A 19566-nucleotide genomic window follows, 5' to 3' on the forward strand; every position below is an offset into this window, starting at 1 on the left:
TTTTTTTTACTACTACCCTGCATTGGTTTTGCTTTTCAATTTTACGCGGTAGAATGACTTTACTGCAATGGGTTATATAGGTTTTGTTTCAAGTCCGTGTGAGACGGCTGGTCAGCGTTTTTTGTTTTTTATATTTTCCCATATACCATCTCAAGAACTCTATAGACTTTTTTTTTGTTTGTTTGGTTATTACAATCAAGACTCGGAATACCCAGCTCTTCTTTTAAAATGTTTCAGCGTATCACTAGATATAGTAGGCTTTTTATATTCACTGAGTATACGACCTTTTATGATCCTCGTCCCAGAAAGTGCTATGAGCAGTTTAATTTACGTAGATTCCACCAGAGACTAGTATAGTAGTAAAGTATGGAAAAGAACTAGTTACGGGTTACTGACAAACACGATTGCACAACTTGATTGGTTCTTTTTTAGTACAAGATGAGAATTGAATCATTGACGCTAAAAGGAAAGGGATATGAACTATCCCGCGATATATACGAACATCAGATATCATGGTACATACATACAAGACAAGAATGGACATCGCGAGGTGGTATCGTGGGCGTATATCATCTCATTAGGTCAAGTCAAAGTGGACAATTGCAGAGCGCAGAACATAAACCAAAGGTCAGACAAAACATACAATTCGGAAGCGAAGGACACAAGGAAATGAATGCTTCTAATGAAAAATAAAAAATAAACAAAAGGTACAAGTCGTTATTGTCGATAATATGGCGGGTGGATATGGTAAGCGCGCGCTGGAACATGGGAATGGATCTTCCGCTCATACACCATTGCTGACAGCGCTGTGTGCATGGCTAAAGTAGCTTTCATCCAGAGCGCTGGTATTGTCGCGTCCTGGAACCCAGGGCCCGTCGAGTGGAAGAATCAGGCTAGGGTTGACGTATTTCTTCAGCTTCAATCCAATATCGTGACCGCCGATTCGAATGGGGAGTAGATCGCGGTCGAGTCCTGACGGCGGCGACATGACCGATGAGGGTGAAGGTGAGGTTTCGTCTGCAGCAAGAAGGCTTCGGTCGATGCTTCTCAGGGCGATGAACTTCATTAGAGGCTCGTAGGTATGCCAGAAGAAGTACGTGAACCAGACAGTCACGGCAAGGAGGGGAAGCAGGAGAACGGAGCGGGTGATTGCCTTGCGAAGGGCAAGGACTCCGATCATTGCCAATTGGAAGACAATCAGTCCGAGGAACACCCGACTGCAGATGATGGGCCATGCTCGTCCCGTCGAATGCTGCTGGTGGTCCATCGCGTAGAGGAGCTGATATTTGTAGATGAAGTGGCCCAGTCCAAAGTAAACCAAGCCACCCAGAGAAATCATCCACGAGCTGGGGAACACACTGTAGACGATGCAGATGATGAAGACAAAAATGGTTTGCGGAATGGAAAACCCATAGCTAAACACTGGCGGCCTCGTCATCTCAGCGAAATCGCGCGGCGTCGTTGCACGAAGGAGTCTGATCGGGTACATGATGACACTTCCGAGCTCCAACAGTTTGAAGGGAAACAGACCCAGGCCTTGCAGGATGATCAAGTTCATGTAGAAACGAGTGAATGATTCGAGCGACGTGGCAAGCGCAAAGGCAATGGTAGTAGCATCCTTGAACGCATCCCGTATATTCTTCCAGAAACCGTAGAATGTACTTGCTGTGCCGAATACTGTAAAGACCAAAAAGAGATTGAAGAACGAAAAGAAAAAGTTCTTCGACAGCAGAGACAGCTCAATTTCTCCCCGAGACATCATTCCCTGATGACCGGACAGCCCTGAAAGAAAAGTCAGTGAACGGATTTGCTTGATCGAGGCATCTAATGAGAACTCACACTCATAAACATAAGGAACCGCAACCGTCAGCAGAGAGATAGCCAAGGTGGGAAGCGTGGTTTGGACGAATGATTTGAGGATGGAATGTCTTGCGAGCATATCTGCAAGTGAAGGAAAGATCTTGTGGAGAGTCTCGAGCTCCAACAGATACGCGACGGGCAGCAGAAGAACAGACCAAAAGACGGTCAAGAACGCGATTGAAATGGTGATTGACCACGACTGGAACATTCGTCTCTGACGCGGCACATATGTGTTTTTCCACAGAACATCAGCAGGAGCTGGGGCAAGGGTAGCGAGTAGCTGCATGGGATGAGGGTCAAGGATAGCCTGAACAACCATCTGGGCGGCCGCAAGTGACTCCATTGTAACGAAAGCAATAGCGGTGGGAGGATATTCCGTCTGTCGCGCGGTCAGGATCTTCTCGTCGAGCCTGCGCAGCTTCTCTTCGTAGTAGTCGATAGCATCGACTTTCCGGCTCCGCAGCTTGAACGGCCCGTACCAGATTCGCTTGGTCGGGCGCTTTCTGGACGTATTGGGACCTTGAGGGTGACCATTCCCTTCTTCGGAAAGCAGATGTGAGCTCTCAGTGCCGTCCTCAGAGACGACACTTGCTCCGCGTTGATGTGTCCGCACTAGGGGAAGCGTGTCGTTGACTCTTTTCGTTTTCTGATACCCAATGTATTCAATCCAAACGTGCTCCAGTTTCTTTATCATATCCAGACGCTCCTCCATCAGCATGTCCAGTCTCTCCCAATTGTGACACAAGGTGACGCTCTCCACCCTGCCGATCTGCAGGCCATGGATAAAGTCTTTGATCTTCTCTTCCGTCCTCATCTCCGGGGGAACGCCGGAGAGGCGTATTGTACGGTCCGTCGTACTAGTCTGATTACCCAGGTATCTCTGCCTAGTCGTGATGATCTTGTTCGTCTCCTGGATCAGGAAATAGACGGCCAAACCGCTGAAGACGTATGTGAACACGACATAGAGCCAGAGGTAACCAGGATTGGTTTCAATCTTGTCCTCGAGTGACGGCGTCCACACCGTGTCGACATGGGTCCGATTTATATTGTCGCCTGGATCATCCCATCCAGGGATTCCATGCTTCCCAGTATATTTGTAGTGTATAGGAAGGATGATGGTTACACCGAAGAAGAAGGTAACCACCAGGAACCGGAGCGCAAACTTGAAGAATGACAGCATCTAATGAGAAGCTCCATCAGCAGCCTACTCTAACCGTAGCAATTGGATCAACCCCCGATGCAACTTACCACGTACGCATCCATGCCCGCTGATTCTAGGACTTCCTCGTCCGTAATCCTCCAAACGACAGGTATCCATCCAAAGAAACTTTTTGGCAAATCGGGCAGTCTTGAAGCCGCATTGCGCTGCCTTCTACGCGCGGCATATAGTTTACTCCATCTCGGTCGTAGGATCTATCGTTATAATCTGTTAGTTTCCAGGTTGCCATTGCTGGTCTGTGTGCAGCATCGAAAGTCGAGAGACAAGGGGCACATACACAGAACGTGATGAACGCGCCCACGCCCAGCAGACTAGACATGACAAACTGTGTATATAGATGGACCCTGGTTTGTCTATCCCACGGCTTCTGCTGGAATGCCCCATGGTTTCCTCCGGAGATTGTCGCATCGCTCGTTCCTGCTACCGCGAAATCTGGAAAAGCTGCCACAGCTGTCGCGGCCATTGCTGTGGCAGACATCTTGCGACTATATTGGCGCTATGCGCGCCCTGATCTGCTCACCAGTGGTTCTGCCCCTCCGATCGGCGCATACGGGGTGTTCGATAGCTCGTCTGCTAGAGAGATAAGTCCGGCGCAGTAGAGACTGACGTCAGGGGGTGAAAGGGGTGTTCCAAAAAGAGTGAGAGAGGGGCCACGTCTGACGGGAGAAGAGGCAGGGATATTTCTGTCTGAAATGCTCTGGCCTCGCTGGGCGATCGGGGGTCTGAAGAAAAAAAAAGGATGAAAAAATAAGGCGAGGTGATGCGTTGTTTTGGTTTTGTCTTGCAGAGAACTAGACATGTTAGCTTGCGTCCTTGGCTGCGCGATGACGGTGACCGCCGGTTTTGTGCATCTGCTGAGTCAGCTACGTCCTTGCATAACAAAGTAAGAAAGATTCGCAGCAGATCATTCTCTACGGAGAAATGATAGTGCTAAATTTCGGGCGCATAGAGTACGTAGATCGGATCGGATCTTGTTCTTGGCACTCTTTGGAATTGAAGATCTGATTGAGCTTCCTGTCTTCTACCGGTGGACGACAGATTTCGTAGAAGCCAGCCATGAATGTTGGAACTTGGCGCATCGATGATTGTTTTGCCCCCTCGAAAGGAAAAAATATGCTTGCATAAGATTAAAAATACACGAGGCTAATCAATAATTGGAAGTCTATGTCATACGAAACGGGCAAACCAGCACAAGATCTCTCAAGTGCCAATCACCATCCATACAAGCAACCCGATCCAGGATGTGACAAAGCCAGCGGTCAAGAAACCAGCGCCCACTTTGTCGCCCGTGGTGATCGCGGCCAGTTGGGTCGAGGTAGAGTGATCGTCCTGTCCGGCAGTCGGATCACTCGTACTGTTTCCTCCAGTGGTCGCTGTCACTGGTCTCGTCCGGTTGGCGGCAACGAGATTGGCAACGAATATATTGGTTCCGCTGATTTGCTCCTCAATTCCAGTCCATCCGTCCCAGGCTTTGGTGTACCAGCGGACACCACAGGAGTTGTTGTTGTTACCACTGCACGATGCTGCTGCCGCTTCTGCGGACCCCTGTAGCTTAGGGAGAATTTGGTCGTAGGTCGATGGCACCAGGACGCTGGTGAACGCCAGCCACGCGGCAGTTAAGCCCTTGAAAAGAATCTCGTTGGCGTTACAGATCTCAGTGGGTTCGCAGAGGATTTCGGACATGATGTTGCCGCCGTACTGGGTCGGGAAGAATGTCTTGAGAGTGACTCCAAGGAGACCATTAACGGCCTTCTCCCACTTTTCGGTGCCATTTGTCTATAGAAGTGCGTCAGTATTGCTCGCAACAAGACCAATATCGTGAAGAGACTCGAGAGACGGCAGAGAAAATGACACGGGCCCTGGTAGGGTGCCAGTGCGGTACATCGGCCGATAGAACCAGGAAAAGGTTTCATATCACTCACGTAATTGTACATGTAGGCAGCTCCGCTGATAAATGTGCCGTAGTTATAGGACCATTGGTTATTTCCCTGGGTGGTACAATTGTTCCCGACCTCCACGGAATCGGCGACATTCCAGGTTTCGGTGCTTAGCAGCGGGGTGGAAGCACACCAGTCGAAGATCTTTTCGGCCCATTCGGCGTAGGTCGCGTTATGGGTATAATATGCTAGGCGGGCAGCGAGCTGGAACAGACCTCCATTGGAGATGGCGTTCTTGAGATTGTATCCTGCTTCGTAGGCCCAGATCTGCCAGCGCAAACCTCCGCCGCAAGTGGTGGGATCCCATCGTGCGACTTGGGTGTTGAAGACTCCTTGCGCGAGCGACAACCACGAGTATGTCCCATAAGCTGGATACTGGAGCTCAGTTGCTGTCATCGCTGCCAGTCCCCAGAACATTTGATCGTCGTTTCCCTGACGGTTTCGACCATGTCAGACAGGCTCTCTGAACGTGGCTTTGCTTTTTGCTTACCAGGTAGCTACTCCAGTTGGACGGCATGTAGTCGCCATCACCAGCCTGCCACTGCATGCCAACACTGACTTCATTGTTGTAGGTGGTGTCTCCAGTTTCGTGCCAGTACTCGATGGCGGCCATGAACAGTGCTCCTCCTTCCCACCAAGTGCCAGGCAGCTTACCGGGAATGGCGCCTGATGCATTTCCTTGGTACAAGTGCATTTGTCCGTAGATCGCTGTGCTGGCGGCATTTTTGAGGGATTCTGAAGCGTGCCATCACGACCTGTTAGAGGCCAAGCGCAGAGATGATAACACAGAGCGACGCGGAGGGGAGGAGGGGGGGATGAATATTCATGAATGGTTAAACTTACCAGTACTGCTGATGTCCAGGTCGAAGCCGTGCACCAGATTAGCCACCGCTAGTAGAGCAGCCACCAGCTGCCTCCAGCCGTGCCAAACTCCTGGTCTGGCCATATCTGCTGTATATTGCGATGGAGGGAGGATAAGTGAGATTCACAGAAGGACGACACTCACCCAACACCCACCGCGCCTGGTAGAGAAGGGACTGGCGAATAAGAGGAACACGGGGGTCCAGGAGATCAGAGATGATGGCCGGAAGCCCGCCTGACATGGCCTTGTTCCTCTGCGGCATGGTCGATAATGAACACACCAGTCACAGCCCGTGCTCTGGGCCGTGGATTCGTACGCCATACGACCTTCCAGGAGAACAAGGCGTTTCAATTTGGCGCATGGACGAGTCGAGTAAATTCGTACGGATGGCGGCACAAATAATGACTGGTCCGGCTAGCGAAAAGACTAGTAACAACGCCCAAGCACTAAAAATAATATCCAAACCTACCAGAGGATGTAAAAGTCGCCCCCTTGGCCGCACGCAGTAATATTATTAACCTGGATCCCCTCGAGGTACAGTACCAGACTACCAGTACATTTAGCCTGTCATGATACGAAAGTATTTAAGCTGACAGATATATAACTATTGATTATTATATATTACCATAGTCAATAGAAGGTCTATCTGCTCTTGCACACGCCATTCCTCTGGCATGCCATAGACTATCTAGTCTATCTACTATATTACTACTACTACTACTACATCTTCTGCGGCATTCTAGGGCCCGAGAGTGCCGAGATCCAATCTCCGCGTATCCGTGTTCATCAAGCAATATCAGAACCAGTGGAACAGTACGGCACCACATCCACAATATTATTAGTGGAATTCCTCCGTCTACCTATGGTACAGGTAGAGTAGTACCCGCCCTTGAAATTTTTTTATTATTTTTATTTCATTTTTTTTTTTTTTATTATTTCTGGAGACTCGTTCTGGCTTGCGTAAAGCGCCCGTGTTCTCCACCGACCACGTACAGAATCCGTACCAAGCCTCACGCTAGAAAAGCTTGACCCCGAATAACTCGTCAGATCGTCTGCTCGGGATTGTCGGCTGTGTTAACTGGCCGATTTCTGGGTCTTTCGCCTCTCTGGCAGCTCGATTATTATTTGTTCCTTTCAGATCGCAAGTAGTGATGTCGCCAGAGTTTTCCCGCCATCGTTTGCCGCATTCCGCAAACCTGCTTTCTCTGCAGAAAACAACACACGCAGCTGATATGCGCAAGGCCGTCGTTCGACCATCATACGCCAGAATAGGCAATTATTATCTCTGCTGGACGTGATATCTGGAACAGACGATGTTTTGACGAATAATAATAATACGGAGAATACAGAGAATACGGAGAGAGCAGGGGGGAAACAGGGTAAAACTAGCGGCGACGCTAGGTGGCGCCCGTTTGCGGGAAACGATCATCCACAATGACACCTGCATCTCGAACCCCTTGATGGACGCAAGATAGAGGAGAAGATAGGATAGGCCTGTCTCTTCGCAGAAAGACACTTAATAATGTACTTTTCGACATGGGATCCTGGCGTATTAATACCACAAACAGTCATGAAGAGATTATCAAACCCCACAAGACGGCATACAGTGTCAGGTCCACTGAAGTTTGAACTCGGGGCAGCGCAGATCCCCCCAGAGCCTCGAGATCCCACATCTGGGGATAATAATGGCCAGATGGTCGAGATCTGCACATCTGCTACATTTATTTTCTCGTCGTCAAACTCGACCTTAAACAATACTGTAGTAACTACCAGAGGTCATTCTGTGACATTCTCTTTTGCGAAGACCGTCGAATAATAATTCACAGTCGACAATTTCGATTCCAAAACGTGGAATGTAGCAGTCCCTCTGACAACGTGCCCGATAGGTTGACGTTTCAGGATCTCGAGACGAGGGATGTATTGCCATATCTCTCCGTCTTCGACGATTCCATGTATGTACTCCGCTGTATCTTAGTTACGGTCCCCTGTGCCATAACTTTAAGGCTAATACTATGTCAGTGCCAATAGAACAAGAATCCACTGGAGAATGTGAAGAATACTTTTATACTCTCCTTAGGGTCTGAATCCCTCTACGTACCATCAATGTAACCAGCCAACCAGCCAATCCAACAACCAGAAGCAAACTTTTAAATCTTAAATGTAATCCTCTTTCTGGCGCAGCTAAGCTAAGCTACAGACTAATTTAGAACATAAGCTGCAGAACATTTTTTAATGTATGGTATTACATAGCTGTATAGAACTAACCCCCCACTTGTGAATGTGGGACGAACCTTTTATTTACGATTCGAGAACAACCCCAGTCTGGTGGCTTGAAAGGCTAAGTAGTGGTCGGCGGGGTCTTGTACCATATGGAGGGACCTGGAATTTAGAGTATTTATCCAACTACGTAGATTATGTACGCCACGTTCCAAGAATATCTGTCGTTGCTTCAGTCTTGCCTCTTCTGAACAATGTGATGTCACATCCATGCGATTGTCTGTCTATACTCGCCACAGATGGGACGATACCAATCGTAGGCACTCGCTGAGGACCCATTATGAAGGTGCGGCAGATGTATAAATACGGAGTACATGCTTGAAATGTTGCTATTGCTGCTATGAAGATTCAATATTCAATGAAGACTCTCTATTAGAACTGTATCTGCACAGTTCGACTCTTGTGTCTGGAAATTTACTACGTATTTAAAGAAGCTTATTTAAGACAGAACCCTTATGGAGAATAAGAGTAAGCTATGCTCTCTCCATTCCACTTGGCAGTCATAACTGTCTGTACGAAGTCATAATATCATCTCGCATTCTGATCATTTCCACAGGTACACTATTCCACATATTGACTCCCACAAGATCATATCAATTCATTAAACCATATACAACATACATCAAGCCCCCAAATTTATATATACCATACTGACATCAAACCCGAAGACTCGCCACATTTTGCATCAGGAACTGAGCCGTATCATTTCTGAAATCATCCGCCAGCAACGACGACGAATCCGCGAAGAACTGCATGAGAGTCTGACTCTCGCTCCATTGTGGCCACTCTGTCTGGCCTGATCCGTCGTTGGGATCGAGGTTATATATGAACGAGAGATAGTATGAGCGAATCGCATCTGAAGCGTGGTTGGGCAGGATGCCGAAGAATACTTGTAGTATGTCACTGCCGTGGAAAGTGCCAAGGAAGGGCGTTCCGTAGTCATATGAAGATAGGTAGGACCAGAATGGGACGTCCGGGTGGACGCTTTGAGAGATGGTTAGGAAGACTCGTCTCGTCAGTGTGAAGGTCATGTCTCCGAGGATAGCTGCTAGACGCATAAACTGCGGGTACCAGTTGTTCGCATCAGAGGTTCGGAAAGGAGACATGTCGTCGGGGTCATCGGGATATGTTGCTACTAGTTCTTCGATCTGTTCTCTGGTTGCATCGTGGAAGAAGATCGTTGAGAGATACGTGACCACATCATCGATGGTTGTGAGATTGCTTTGGGACAATGCAAATATCGTCCCCTCGTCTTCCTGGTCTCCTATGATGAATGGAACTTTGGCATATTTACCCTGTTTGATAAGGGCGTCAGGAGAATCAGTGAGGACCTTCCCATCAGGTCGAGGTAAGTATGCAAGATCAACTGAGTGGTAGCTCAATATTCCAGGGACAGAGTTCGCTGCGTTCAGCAGGTCGGTATAGTCCAGTTCCCGGAGACATTCGAGGGTATCACTGGCTGAAGAGCAGCCTGCATTTTTCACAACAGTGTCATATACGAGCTGCGCAGAAGGTGTATCGACTGGGTTGGCAGGAACAATACTTCCAGAGTCCATAATCCCGGCACGGAATAATGGCTTGCCGTTATAAGTGTTGTCTCCATCGTACAGCAACATCTGATCGAAGACGGAAATAGAGCCTGCAGACTCCCCCCAGATAGTGACTTTCTCTGGGTCACCACCAAAAGCTTCGATATTGTCTGCAACCCATTGGAGAGCCAGTCTCTGATCGATTAGTCCGAGATTCGATGCGCCATCTGCGAGGACCTCCTTTCCGGGAAGGAATCCAAACCCTCCCACTCTATAGTTGGCAGCGACATACACTATGGGCTTATCTTTGTCGATAGACGCCGAAACAATTGGCTCTCCAGTATACAACTGAGTGGAACCAAGCTCGAAACCTCCTCCAAATATCCAAAACAGCACAGGCAGTTTCGAATCAGCAGTCGTCCCAGCAGGTCGGACTATATCCAAGGTCAGACAGTCCTCCTTGGAATTCTGAACCGCTTGGAATATTGGAAGATTGAGGACTTCTCCCAAGATATTTGTCGGAAAGTCATTCTCGTCAACGCTGAAATAGAATTGTGGACAAGCGGGTGCTATTTCCACTGCATCAACGGTTCCCAGCGGAGATGTCAACGGCTGCGGTGGCTTTAAACGCAAAGACCCTGTTGGAGGCTGGGCGAAAGGAATGCCAACGAATGTGTCGACAGTTAATTCTGTCGCCCCGACAATAGTAGCCTCTGGATGGGCAATGGTAACCGTGGGGGAAGATGCCCGCTTAGCCGGAGCAGCAGCAGCAAGGGAGATACAAGCCAAGAAGGGAACGAGAGTCGTTAACATCATGACAGATCGTTGCACAAGCCTGAAACCAATATTTAGGTACTCTCTCTCTCTCCTTCCAGGGCGCACAAAGGTCCGTGTTATAGAACACTCCGTTCCTACCCAAACAGGCGCCCAGACCGCTCTGCCCTCATGATATATGTTCACCCACAACAACCACAAGAAGAACTCGATCCGTCACAGAGACACATGGAAGCATGTGTGTCCTCGGCAAAGTTCGAGCTGCTCTTAAGCAAGCCTTGGTCAATCCTGCACGATCCTCCAGCCACGAGACCCCGCTCCTCCTGAGGATCGGAATCCGGATAGAAGACTCCCGCGGAAGATCAACAGATCTATAAGCCATTAGTGTCTTGCACTGCAGATAGTAGGTGTCCAGTGGCGTTCCATATATTGTTTTGCGGGAGAAGCATACTCGATCGTGGTTCAGGAACTAGTAGTATGTATGTTCGCGTGACCTTTGCGCGTGTGGTGAGAAATACACTTGACTCGATGCTCTCATCTAGCACTCTCATTTACCTAGTTCTAGTACAGCAAATGCTCCGGGGCTAGTGTATAAGGACCCTGCTTGGAGACCTTCGCGCTTTCGTGGGCAGGAAAAACGGAATAAATAAGCAAACATTCGATGGGGTTACCATAGAAGGTCCTCAGCAGAGAAATAAACACCATTCGCACCAGGCCAAATAGGTTAACGATATGCTACGGAATCCTCACTCACCGCAATTTCAATCTCAACTAAGACGGTAGTCTTAGCCGGCAGAGCATTCTTAGATCTACATACAGTAGGTACTCAACGGCCATGCTGGAAGGGCCGCACACCGGCTCGAATAACGAAAAGCCCTAATATCAAGCTCTAAGCGAACCTAGAACTCAAACACATCCGCTGTCGTATCTATGGATTCCCCAGACGGATTAACATCTCTAGACAGAAGGACAGAGAAGATCACAGGGCCGTATGTCTCGATGCGTTGGGTACGTGGATATTCCGGGGTAGATCGGCCCCAGATTGAGAGTTTCCCCGGACACCTTAATAGTTAGTTAACTAATCCTCTATAGTTACTAGTTAATCGGCCCCTATTCTCTATTCCTGCAGTTAGCCCTCACTCTCCGGCAGAAGATTCGGGAGACGAAAAACACATCCCCCCAATCACGCCGGCGCAAAAGCGGAAAGGGTCTTCTTTTCCAAAACCCTCTTCGGAAGGTATACCTTACGGGGTATAGATCTATCTACTTAGCAGGTACTTTTCTCGAAGCTAGCGGTGTGGATGATTGATTGATAACGCCCATTTCTGGTTGGTGTCCGGTCTGATCGTCTTCTCCGCATTTTCGGCTCCGCGCTTTGTTTTTCTGTCTGTTGACGGAAGAGGGGCTAGGAGCTGATCTGCAATGCAAGTGACTGCCGAGGTGAAAATCCATATTGAAGAAAATATTCTGTACTGTAAATAAAAATAAACTATACTTAACACGGCTCTGTCACTGTACTTAGTCTGCCGTTGGTGTTAAGATACCGAAGATGAGAGTGTGTTTGGAGAGTTGCACCCTTGCATAGTTATTTAAGTCATCTTTAGTGCCGGTACTTAACTAGTTGCCATAATAAATTTAGTAAGTATGTGTGTGGCTGCTTCGTTGACAGCGCATCCAGATATCCTGGAGTAGTATTCACACTGCATGCGATAAAAACGGACGCAGGAAAGGACAAGCAGACATAATGACGCTATATACTGCGATTAACTATCTAAAGAATGCACGAACAAGTTTTATGTGAGAAGGGAAGCTGGATCAACTCGAAGAAAAGAATATCTATCTACACAGAGAGACATGCATATATTCACGATTTCGGATTGTAACCCCTCAAATTAAATTCCTCGTTGTTCCTCCTCCTATGCACGTAATGCCTCTTGGGCTGCATCATAGTATAGATCCAACAGACATCCTGCGGACCAGGCTTGGGTAGGTGACTAAACATTGCCCATTAGTAATGCCAATCTATGACACCGGTTCATAAGATGAAAGGGGGGATATTCACCGAATCTGCGCAGAATGCGCCATCCTTATTTGTTAATTCCGTCAGGCCTTTCCACGGACTCTCCCGCAGAGCCTTTTTGCAGCCGTCCAATCTCCTAGTCACCTGCTGGAAGGTCTCTGTCCGCTCCTCGGCAGTTTGTCGACGCTGGAGATCGAAATGCAGGAGTGCACGCAAGAAGAAGCCTCGTGGCCAGACCCATTCCGGGCCCTGGTGGTAGTTTCGGCCCTTGGCGGTCGCAAAGTCTGTAGAGTCTTCCGAGTTGTTATAATTGGGTCGGTAATTCATGTCAGAGGGGTCCAGAGTAGCCATGCCAGTCGGGCCCATTAGAACAGAGTCTGCAATAGACAGCGCATACAGTGCCTTGGATGGCGTGAAGAGCTCAGGTGCAACGGTCATGGCGATTGGGAAGTTGGAACGAAGCTGGTAATCCTCGTAAGGTTTACCGGATCGGTACAGGTCCTTGTAAATTCCTCTCCGATTGATAATGGAAGGATCAACGTCATATTGTCCGTCTTCTTTCGGATCAAGAGGAACGTAGTAGCAGCGCTCGAAATTGCTCTTGATCTTAGAAGCCCAGTCCGCGAATGTTACCAGTTTTCCACTATCAATATCAACTCCCGGATACGGGTAGTCCCCAGCTTCGTGGAGTTCATTGACCCACTTCAGAGCACTATAAAGAAGGCCTGTGATCTCGATTGCTGCACCGTCACGGGGAGTTCCGGGAATTCCTTTGCTTCGTGCTTTTTCGCTCTCTCCCATTTTATCCTGCCATGTACCACAGTTCAGCTGACTGCCTCCGAATATCAGCCCTGTCTCCCAATCGACGTTAACATTGATGTTGAAGCCTTCTTCCTTCATTTGCATGTCGAGCTCGGGTCCTGCATTGTACTCTTTGAAAGAGAGTCCGCTAGCATGTCTTTGGAAAGCCTCCTGGATAACATCTTCGATGGTTGAAGACTTAGAATAAGCTCTTGGATCGTCGAACGGGAACCAGGTATCATCGTACGGCCTAAAACGCCTTGGTATCTTTTCTTTGAGAATCTGGATGCCGTCAGGCGCCATCTTGGTATAGTCTTGGATAGCCTGGATGAAGAACCACACTGAATCTCGGGAGTTGTATCGCGGGTTTTTGCCAGCGCTTAGCAAGTTCGGTATCATTCCATGCTTGAGGACACTTGCGAATGCAAATATATGTTCCTTGGCCTCCTCGAAACGACCTGTGCAAAGAAGCAATCCTCGAAGGGAGATGAAGACATCACGTCCCCAGCAGCGAGCCCACTCAACTGCGAAATGTGGTAGGCCAGCTGCAAGACTGGGGACACTCTTCATTGGCCAGAGCGACGCCGACTTTACATATCCAGTCATCTGCACACTGACCATGGCAAGCTGATGAATGAACTCCTGGCCGTGTCGGACGTCCTTGCCGAATAAGCTGATAGCTTGCTCCCAAGCTGCCATGTATGCCTTTTGAACTATCATAGCAAAGTATCTTGGCAAGAGAAAGCTGGGTAGCTTACGCACCGCATGGAACCTCTCCCGCAACCACACTGCCGGCTCATACAACCGCGTATAGCCCTTCTTTTTGGCCATCTTTTCCATTCGTTGCACGATATAGTCAAGAGGCCACTGGCCTTGGCGCAGGTGATCGCAAAGGGGGTGCGCCAAGTCATTGTATTTGATGATATTCTCGAGTACACTCCACCATCCCTGCAGACCCGCGTATACCAGCGGACCGTAGTTGGGAATATTGTAGACGCCATCCTGACCTTCACTTGAATCTCTCTCCTCTGCATCGCATCTGTATAGCACGAAGTTAAGATCAACCAAGTCAAGATCGCTGAAAGCTTCTTTTGCACCTCCAGTAATAAAATTGTGCAGTCCCTCGGAGTGCTCAGCCCGTGGAATCCAGGTCTCAAACAAGGCGATAGAACCAGGTACCAACTTCTCTGACGCATAGATGGTCGTGTCATCTCCTTTTTGAGTGGCTTTGGCACCATCGATCGCGACAACCCGGCTGGGCAACCCTTTGAGAAGTTGCTTATCGGCTAATGTCTCATCCTTCTTCTCTTGGCTGGCATCAACTTCCAACAGCCAGCTGCCAAGCAGCTTAGCTTTTGTGCCCACAAGGTGTGTCGGGGCAATCACTCCGTTGCCATTGCCATATCCAGGGAAGGCCGTATGCGCAATCAAAAATATCCCCTTCCTAGTTTGCGGGTGGACTCTGTGAACAGTAATATATTCACCGTCGTGATGGATATGCGTCTCATCGTATCCTTGAACACCCATCATAGTATGCAGTTTATTAAGAAACTTCTTGACGCTGCCAATTCCCCCCTCTGTCGTTCCAGTCGAGAGGTGGGCTTGTTCAGAGAAGGCCGAATGGTACAGACGGGTCTCATGCACTAGATCAACCAGCTTAGGGTATATTTCATCGTAACCCATGACACTTCCAGTAGCTGAGGCACACATGGCAACCAGCGCCGCATTAGGGAGGGTATCTCTTGCATCCCGTTTCTGTGCCGGGACCTCGTTGTCGTGCGTGCAGTCCATGAAAAGTGCATGCACAGGACTCTGACGGATGTGGGAAATAGTTTCCCGTTCGCCCTCTGATTTAGCAGAGCTGACCGCATGGCTGCTGCCCGCAGTCGGAAGGTCAAGGTCAAAACTGCCAATTGGCCGACCTCCATGCCGGTGAACAAGGCGACTCAGCTCGCCGGTACTCCATGCTTGCATTGCCTCACGAATCAGTGCACTCAGACCTAGCCGCTTGACAAAGACGTAGTCGGTCTCCTCAGACCCTGTAAAGAGTTCTGCAAAGACAGTGAGATTCGGACGCACTTTCCTAGCCTCATCAAGGAGATACTCGGCTACCCTGAGTGGAGTGGAGTGGCAATTGTCGATGCGGAATCCAGAGAAATACTTGGCCATAAGACGAGTATAGCGTGCCATATAATCCCAGAGGAAAGGGTTATCATCTGGACCGGAGCCGTACCGTAGTTTGACACAATCACCCCAGACAATAACCTCTCGGCGCAAGTAAGCTTTCGAGTCTGGTCCTGCATTATCGCGCATAGCGTCGGCATTCCAGATCCAGCCATTGTTCACAAGTGCCAATGCTTTGGGGTTGTGCTTCTTGGTTGTGTCGTTATCGGGCAGTCGAGTGAAGTAGGTCTCGATCAACGGGTTTTCCTTGGTGACTGGGCCCAACTTTGGGCCATGGTCATCGATACGGACATATTTGATCCGGTTGAAGAGTTGCTCCAGTATTTCAGCCACGTCTGCATCATACTCCGCGTAGCAAGGGGCATTTAGCTCATCAAGGATCTTTCCAACTTCACTCTCAATTGCAGAAATGTCAGATGATTCATTGTAGCGTCCGAAGATTGCAGTAACTAAACCTGCAACAACGGTTGGTTTCACTTCACGACCGAATCTGCCGAGAATACGGTCCCCATTGACGAGAGCTTTCTCGCGCACGTAAGAAACTTTCTGCTTAAGATCCCATCCCTTGATCTCCTCTGTGTTTTGAACATCCGGCTCATCGCCGGAATTACTCTTCCATTCCTCGGCGACACGCTGGCTCTCTGACTTGACGTCCACGACGTAGAATTCCCATAGTCGGATCGCATCGATGACATGTTTTCGCAAGGCGTTCATCACAGTGACAAGGTCATCGACACTTTTGAACTCTGTAGGAAGACCTAGATCTGCTAGATCGTTTCCGAATTTGATCAGAGCATTATCCAGTTCCAATGCCGATTCTAGCCATGGGGCAGTCTCCACGTTGTATCCCGCCTCTGGATGTTCTTCCAGCCACTGGCTATTATGTGCCGTGTGATTCCAGACCACGTCTGTAAGCGCCAGTAACTGATAATCTTTCTCCATCTTCGCCACTAGATCTGCAATGTCCTCCTCGCCATTTGGAAAGCACTCGGGGTCAAACTGCAGCTGGTCGTAGATGCTGTACGGGGAGTTTGAATCTCCGCGTTTCATCAACGGCGTGAAATGCACCATATTGTACTTTCTCTCGCCAATTCCCCGCAGGTGCTTGTCCCAGTCATCTGGATATTTCCCCATAAACTTCGAGATGACTGAAAATATGGACAGAGCGTCCAACGGCAGCGGCTTTTCTTGCAACGTCAACGCCGGTGAGACATCAACATAGTGTGTAGGCGTCCTTGTCGGCTTGGGAGTCGGGACAGGTTCTAGTGAAAAGTCCGGGAGAGGAGAATAAGTCGTGTAGAAGGCAAATGCGCCAGGGGTGGTTATGGGCACGTCAATCTGGATGTTCTTGTTGAAGTCCGGCTGAAGACTATGAGGCGTAAGTCAGCAATTGGCTCTCGAAGGTTTCCAGGGACTCCCTAGACTTACTCGTATTGCCTAAAATTCGAGCGGTCGAAGTCAACGCCTTCTTCAGGGATGTTCACCCACAAGCTCCCTTCACGGCATATGGAGCTTGTTCCCTCGATCACGAAACGAAGGACATATGGAGGATCCGTGGGGGGTGGAAGGTAGATGTAACCCCCAGGGACGTCCGGCGAGCCATCATCCTTGAGAGGCAGGAGGTATACCTGCCTATCAACACTCATTGTCACGGATGACTGCTCGACAGGAACGACAGGTAATGAATGATAACAAGAGGGGTGGAGATGCGGAGACCAGGTATGTCCGCAGGAGATCGATGAACGCGATATCGCATACAGCGCTCCCCCAGCTGAACAACAAGAATTGAAGAAGGGATAAAATCCAAATCAACTATTTATGGAGGAGAGAAAAGCTGTCCATGGCTCCGGATGAGGTCCAAGCGGGATTGTGCCTGATTGAGGAACCCCGCGGGGTCGGAGTGGGTGACATCATAGTCTGGAACCTCGACTTTATGGTATGTATGTACATACAATAATTTCTATTCCACTACGTACTCCCGGGGGATAATAATAATAGCTCGCACATGGCAGCAACGGGAAAGGAGAGAATTGAAGAGAATTTCATGTTACTTTGGGCTCTTTTAGCAATAGAGTCTTATTCGGGACATTATGACGAATATCTAAGTAAACTAAAGGCCGAAAAGGGCTCATACAACATGGGGGCTAGAGGGAAGCCAGAAATTCTCCATCCTAAGCAATTTGTATCTCGTTACACCCTAGACCCCTCCCCTCCCCCTTCCCCGGACAAGAAGTTTCGTCACTTCTGCTGTTTTCCGAACGGCTGGTTTTCCTTCAGAGGCTTTGGGAAGAGTGGACCCCCGCGAGTTGGCATCTGTATGGCGGGTTCCGGGGCAAAAAGCCAAGAGAAGTCGGCAGGCTCGTTCTCACAGATGAGAATCATCCCAGGAAGGCCGCAAATGCGTAGATATGACAGACGGCTCGCTTCGAATATGAACACCATTGACGACGTCTGTTTCACATTTTCCAGCTTCATGCTGGCACCCTTGATCTTGGGGAAGGTTCCGATCCATTTCACGAGCTCCTTCAGCTCATCGCGAGAGAATGTCTTCGACACGTGGAGTGAAAAAGTCGCAAGGAGGCCAGGAGGGTTTCTCCTCATGGACGAGGTCGAAGGGGTAATAGGAATCTGTGCCAGCGGGAGGGTGATAGAACCCATTCCAACTTTTGCTGCATAGCTGGGGGTCTTCACAGGAGAGGACTTTCTGAGCGTGTCGATCAGGTCTGCGACCTCGATGAATTTCTCGCCGTTCTGGGCGCGCTTCCTAACCTCAACGAGCACTTTGGACGTAAAGGAGAGCTGAGTTCCCGCCGAGAAGGCAATAGGATCTCTATCATCACCAGCAGTCAGGATCTCGACAATCCGGCTTTTGGGGCTAGGGTTTCTGGTGGCCAGAAAACTAAAGCAGCAGTCAAAGATGAGAATGATATCAAGTGGGGCGTCGAACGGTAACACAGTCTCATCCACGAGTAGCGAGACCAAGCGAGATGCCGCAATCTTCTTCCCCGAGGTGCTGTTCAGTATCAACTCATTGCTATCACTTGCACCACCATGACCCGCGTAGTGGATCAACACCAGACTACGGCCGGGAGCAGTACTGGCCTTGCTTATTATAGCTGATATCTTGTTTATGACTTCGAAGCTGGGAGTCGTATGTGCTTTCGGGATAACGTATGTCTGGGGTGTTGGGAAACAGAGAATCCTGGCCAGATTCGCGAAGGTTGTCCCATCTCTGTCCGCTCGTGTATCGTCATCCTCGAATCGGAAGTGGAAGGCATGATAGTTCTGATATTTGTGCGACTGGCGCGCGACCGCAGCACGGAGCGCGTCTTCCAGCTCTTTCTTCGACACGCTGGACATGACGAGAGTAAGGACTCTAAAAAGAAGGATAAGTCTGAGCTAGGAATTTCGAAATCTTGATGATATTGCAGATGAGTGGGGTTGGTTTGGTGGATGGAGAATCGAGAACTGCTTTTGAAGAAAATCTGCTTTAAAAGAAAACTGCAAAACAAAGAATCTAGTGAATACGCGCCTGCCTGGGACACTGGCGGTTGCCAGGTGGCTATATTGATCCGACGGAAGTTTCCAGTTGTTATCACCTGGTGAATTTCCCAAAAAGGTCTAACTCCCCTGGTCAACTTGCGGTTGTTTTTGTTCTAATTAGAATTCAATACTGTTAATTCAGGAATAGAACTAGTACTTATGAATGAGTAACGGAATATGCTAGGCTGCTATGTAGGCAAATGTCATTCGAGCCTACCGAGTCTGCAGAGCCATGGTGCCATAGGTTCTGTTTGTCCATAAAGTGGCTGTCAAGAGGGATATTCCCGCTAGGAAGACCTAAAAATTACTCTTTGAGTCTACAATTGAATGTACTTGTATCAAAAAGCATCTTATCACAAGGGATTAGAAATAGGAGAACTCCTGAGAGAGAATATATTGTCGGAGTCTGCCTACAGGCAGACCTCCTTTCGGGTTTCTCCCACGCCTTTCTAGCTCCCCCACCCACAGGGACAAATAGGCTGAGCTAGTTGCTAGATGAATCCAAGCCCAGCGAGCTTCGCTCCAGATATATTCATGGAGGGTGTTGGAAAGACGAGACA

The 19566-nt window shown here is 49.0% G+C and overlaps 5 protein-coding genes across 5 annotated transcripts; all 5 read right to left on the bottom strand.

The window, feature by feature from the left end:
- Positions 1–320: 320 nt before the first annotated feature.
- C8Q69DRAFT_460070 (putative DUF221 domain protein) lies at positions 321–3940 on the bottom strand. Its single transcript, XM_028630125.1, has 4 exons — positions 3357–3940; positions 3109–3273; positions 1840–3040; positions 321–1782 (listed from the first exon to the last, which is right to left on the bottom strand). The coding sequence occupies exons 1-4, from the start codon at positions 3555–3557 to the stop codon at positions 785–787; spliced, it is 2565 nt and encodes an 854-aa protein (XP_028488396.1). The 5' UTR covers positions 3558–3940; the 3' UTR covers positions 321–784.
- A 79-nt stretch (positions 3941–4019) lies between these two features.
- Positions 4020–6401, bottom strand: C8Q69DRAFT_460072 (glycosyl hydrolase family 76 protein). Its single transcript, XM_028630126.1, has 4 exons — positions 5860–6401; positions 5507–5751; positions 5002–5448; positions 4020–4855 (listed from the first exon to the last, which is right to left on the bottom strand). Exons 1-4 carry the CDS (start codon positions 5960–5962, stop codon positions 4280–4282), a joined length of 1371 nt encoding a protein of 456 aa, XP_028488397.1. The 5' UTR covers positions 5963–6401; the 3' UTR covers positions 4020–4279.
- A 2103-nt stretch (positions 6402–8504) lies between these two features.
- On the bottom strand, positions 8505–10665 carry C8Q69DRAFT_182671 (lipase 3 precursor). Its single transcript, XM_028625881.1, has one exon. It carries the CDS (start codon positions 10498–10500, stop codon positions 8812–8814), a length of 1689 nt encoding a protein of 562 aa, XP_028488398.1. The 5' UTR covers positions 10501–10665; the 3' UTR covers positions 8505–8811.
- Positions 10666–11995: 1330 nt separating this feature from the next.
- C8Q69DRAFT_460083 (putative amylo-alpha-1,6-glucosidase) lies at positions 11996–17307 on the bottom strand. Its single transcript, XM_028630127.1, has 3 exons — positions 16892–17307; positions 12521–16832; positions 11996–12452 (listed from the first exon to the last, which is right to left on the bottom strand). The coding sequence occupies exons 1-3, from the start codon at positions 17107–17109 to the stop codon at positions 12375–12377; spliced, it is 4608 nt and encodes a 1535-aa protein (XP_028488399.1). The 5' UTR covers positions 17110–17307; the 3' UTR covers positions 11996–12374.
- Positions 17308–17615: 308 nt separating this feature from the next.
- C8Q69DRAFT_182722 (hypothetical protein) lies at positions 17616–19126 on the bottom strand. Its single transcript, XM_028625882.1, has one exon. It carries the CDS (start codon positions 18821–18823, stop codon positions 17702–17704), a length of 1122 nt encoding a protein of 373 aa, XP_028488400.1. The 5' UTR covers positions 18824–19126; the 3' UTR covers positions 17616–17701.
- Positions 19127–19566: the final 440 nt, after the last annotated feature.

The sequence above is a fragment of the Paecilomyces variotii genome (genome assembly GCF_004022145.1).
Source record: "Paecilomyces variotii strain CBS 101075 chromosome Unknown C8Q69scaffold_2, whole genome shotgun sequence".
NCBI classification, from domain to species: domain Eukaryota; kingdom Fungi; phylum Ascomycota; class Eurotiomycetes; order Eurotiales; family Thermoascaceae; genus Paecilomyces; species Paecilomyces variotii.

Excerpts from the sequence above, each read along its gene's own strand:
- C8Q69DRAFT_460070 (XM_028630125.1), bottom strand. The coding sequence starts at position 3,557 with ATGTCTGCCACAGCAATGGCCGCGACAGCTGTGGCAGCTTTTCCAGAT. Across the intron at positions 3,041-3,108 it reads CGGGCATGGATGCGTACGTG|ATGCTGTCATTCTTCAAGTT; the intron begins GTAAGTTGCATC and ends GCTTCTCATTAG. Across the intron at positions 1,783-1,839 it reads GGTTCCTTATGTTTATGAGT|GGCTGTCCGGTCATCAGGGA; the intron begins GTGAGTTCTCAT and ends CTTTTCTTTCAG.
- C8Q69DRAFT_460072 (XM_028630126.1), bottom strand. The coding sequence starts at position 5,962 with ATGGCCAGACCAGGAGTTTGGCACGGCTGGAGGCAGCTGGTGGCTGCT. Across the intron at positions 5,752-5,859 it reads CCTGGACATCAGCAGTACTG|AATCCCTCAAAAATGCCGCC; the intron begins GTAAGTTTAACC and ends GGCACGCTTCAG. Across the intron at positions 5,449-5,506 it reads CCAACTGGAGTAGCTACCTG|GGAAACGACGATCAAATGTT; the intron begins GTAAGCAAAAAG and ends CGAAACCGTCAG.
- C8Q69DRAFT_182671 (XM_028625881.1), bottom strand. The coding sequence starts at position 10,500 with ATGATGTTAACGACTCTCGTTCCCTTCTTGGCTTGTATCTCCCTTGCT.
- C8Q69DRAFT_460083 (XM_028630127.1), bottom strand. The coding sequence starts at position 17,109 with ATGAGTGTTGATAGGCAGGTATACCTCCTGCCTCTCAAGGATGATGGC. Across the intron at positions 16,833-16,891 it reads TCGAATTTTAGGCAATACGA|TCTTCAGCCGGACTTCAACA; the intron begins GTAAGTCTAGGG and ends TACGCCTCATAG. Across the intron at positions 12,453-12,520 it reads GCGCATTCTGCGCAGATTCG|TCACCTACCCAAGCCTGGTC; the intron begins GTGAATATCCCC and ends GGCAATGTTTAG.
- C8Q69DRAFT_182722 (XM_028625882.1), bottom strand. The coding sequence starts at position 18,823 with ATGTCCAGCGTGTCGAAGAAAGAGCTGGAAGACGCGCTCCGTGCTGCG.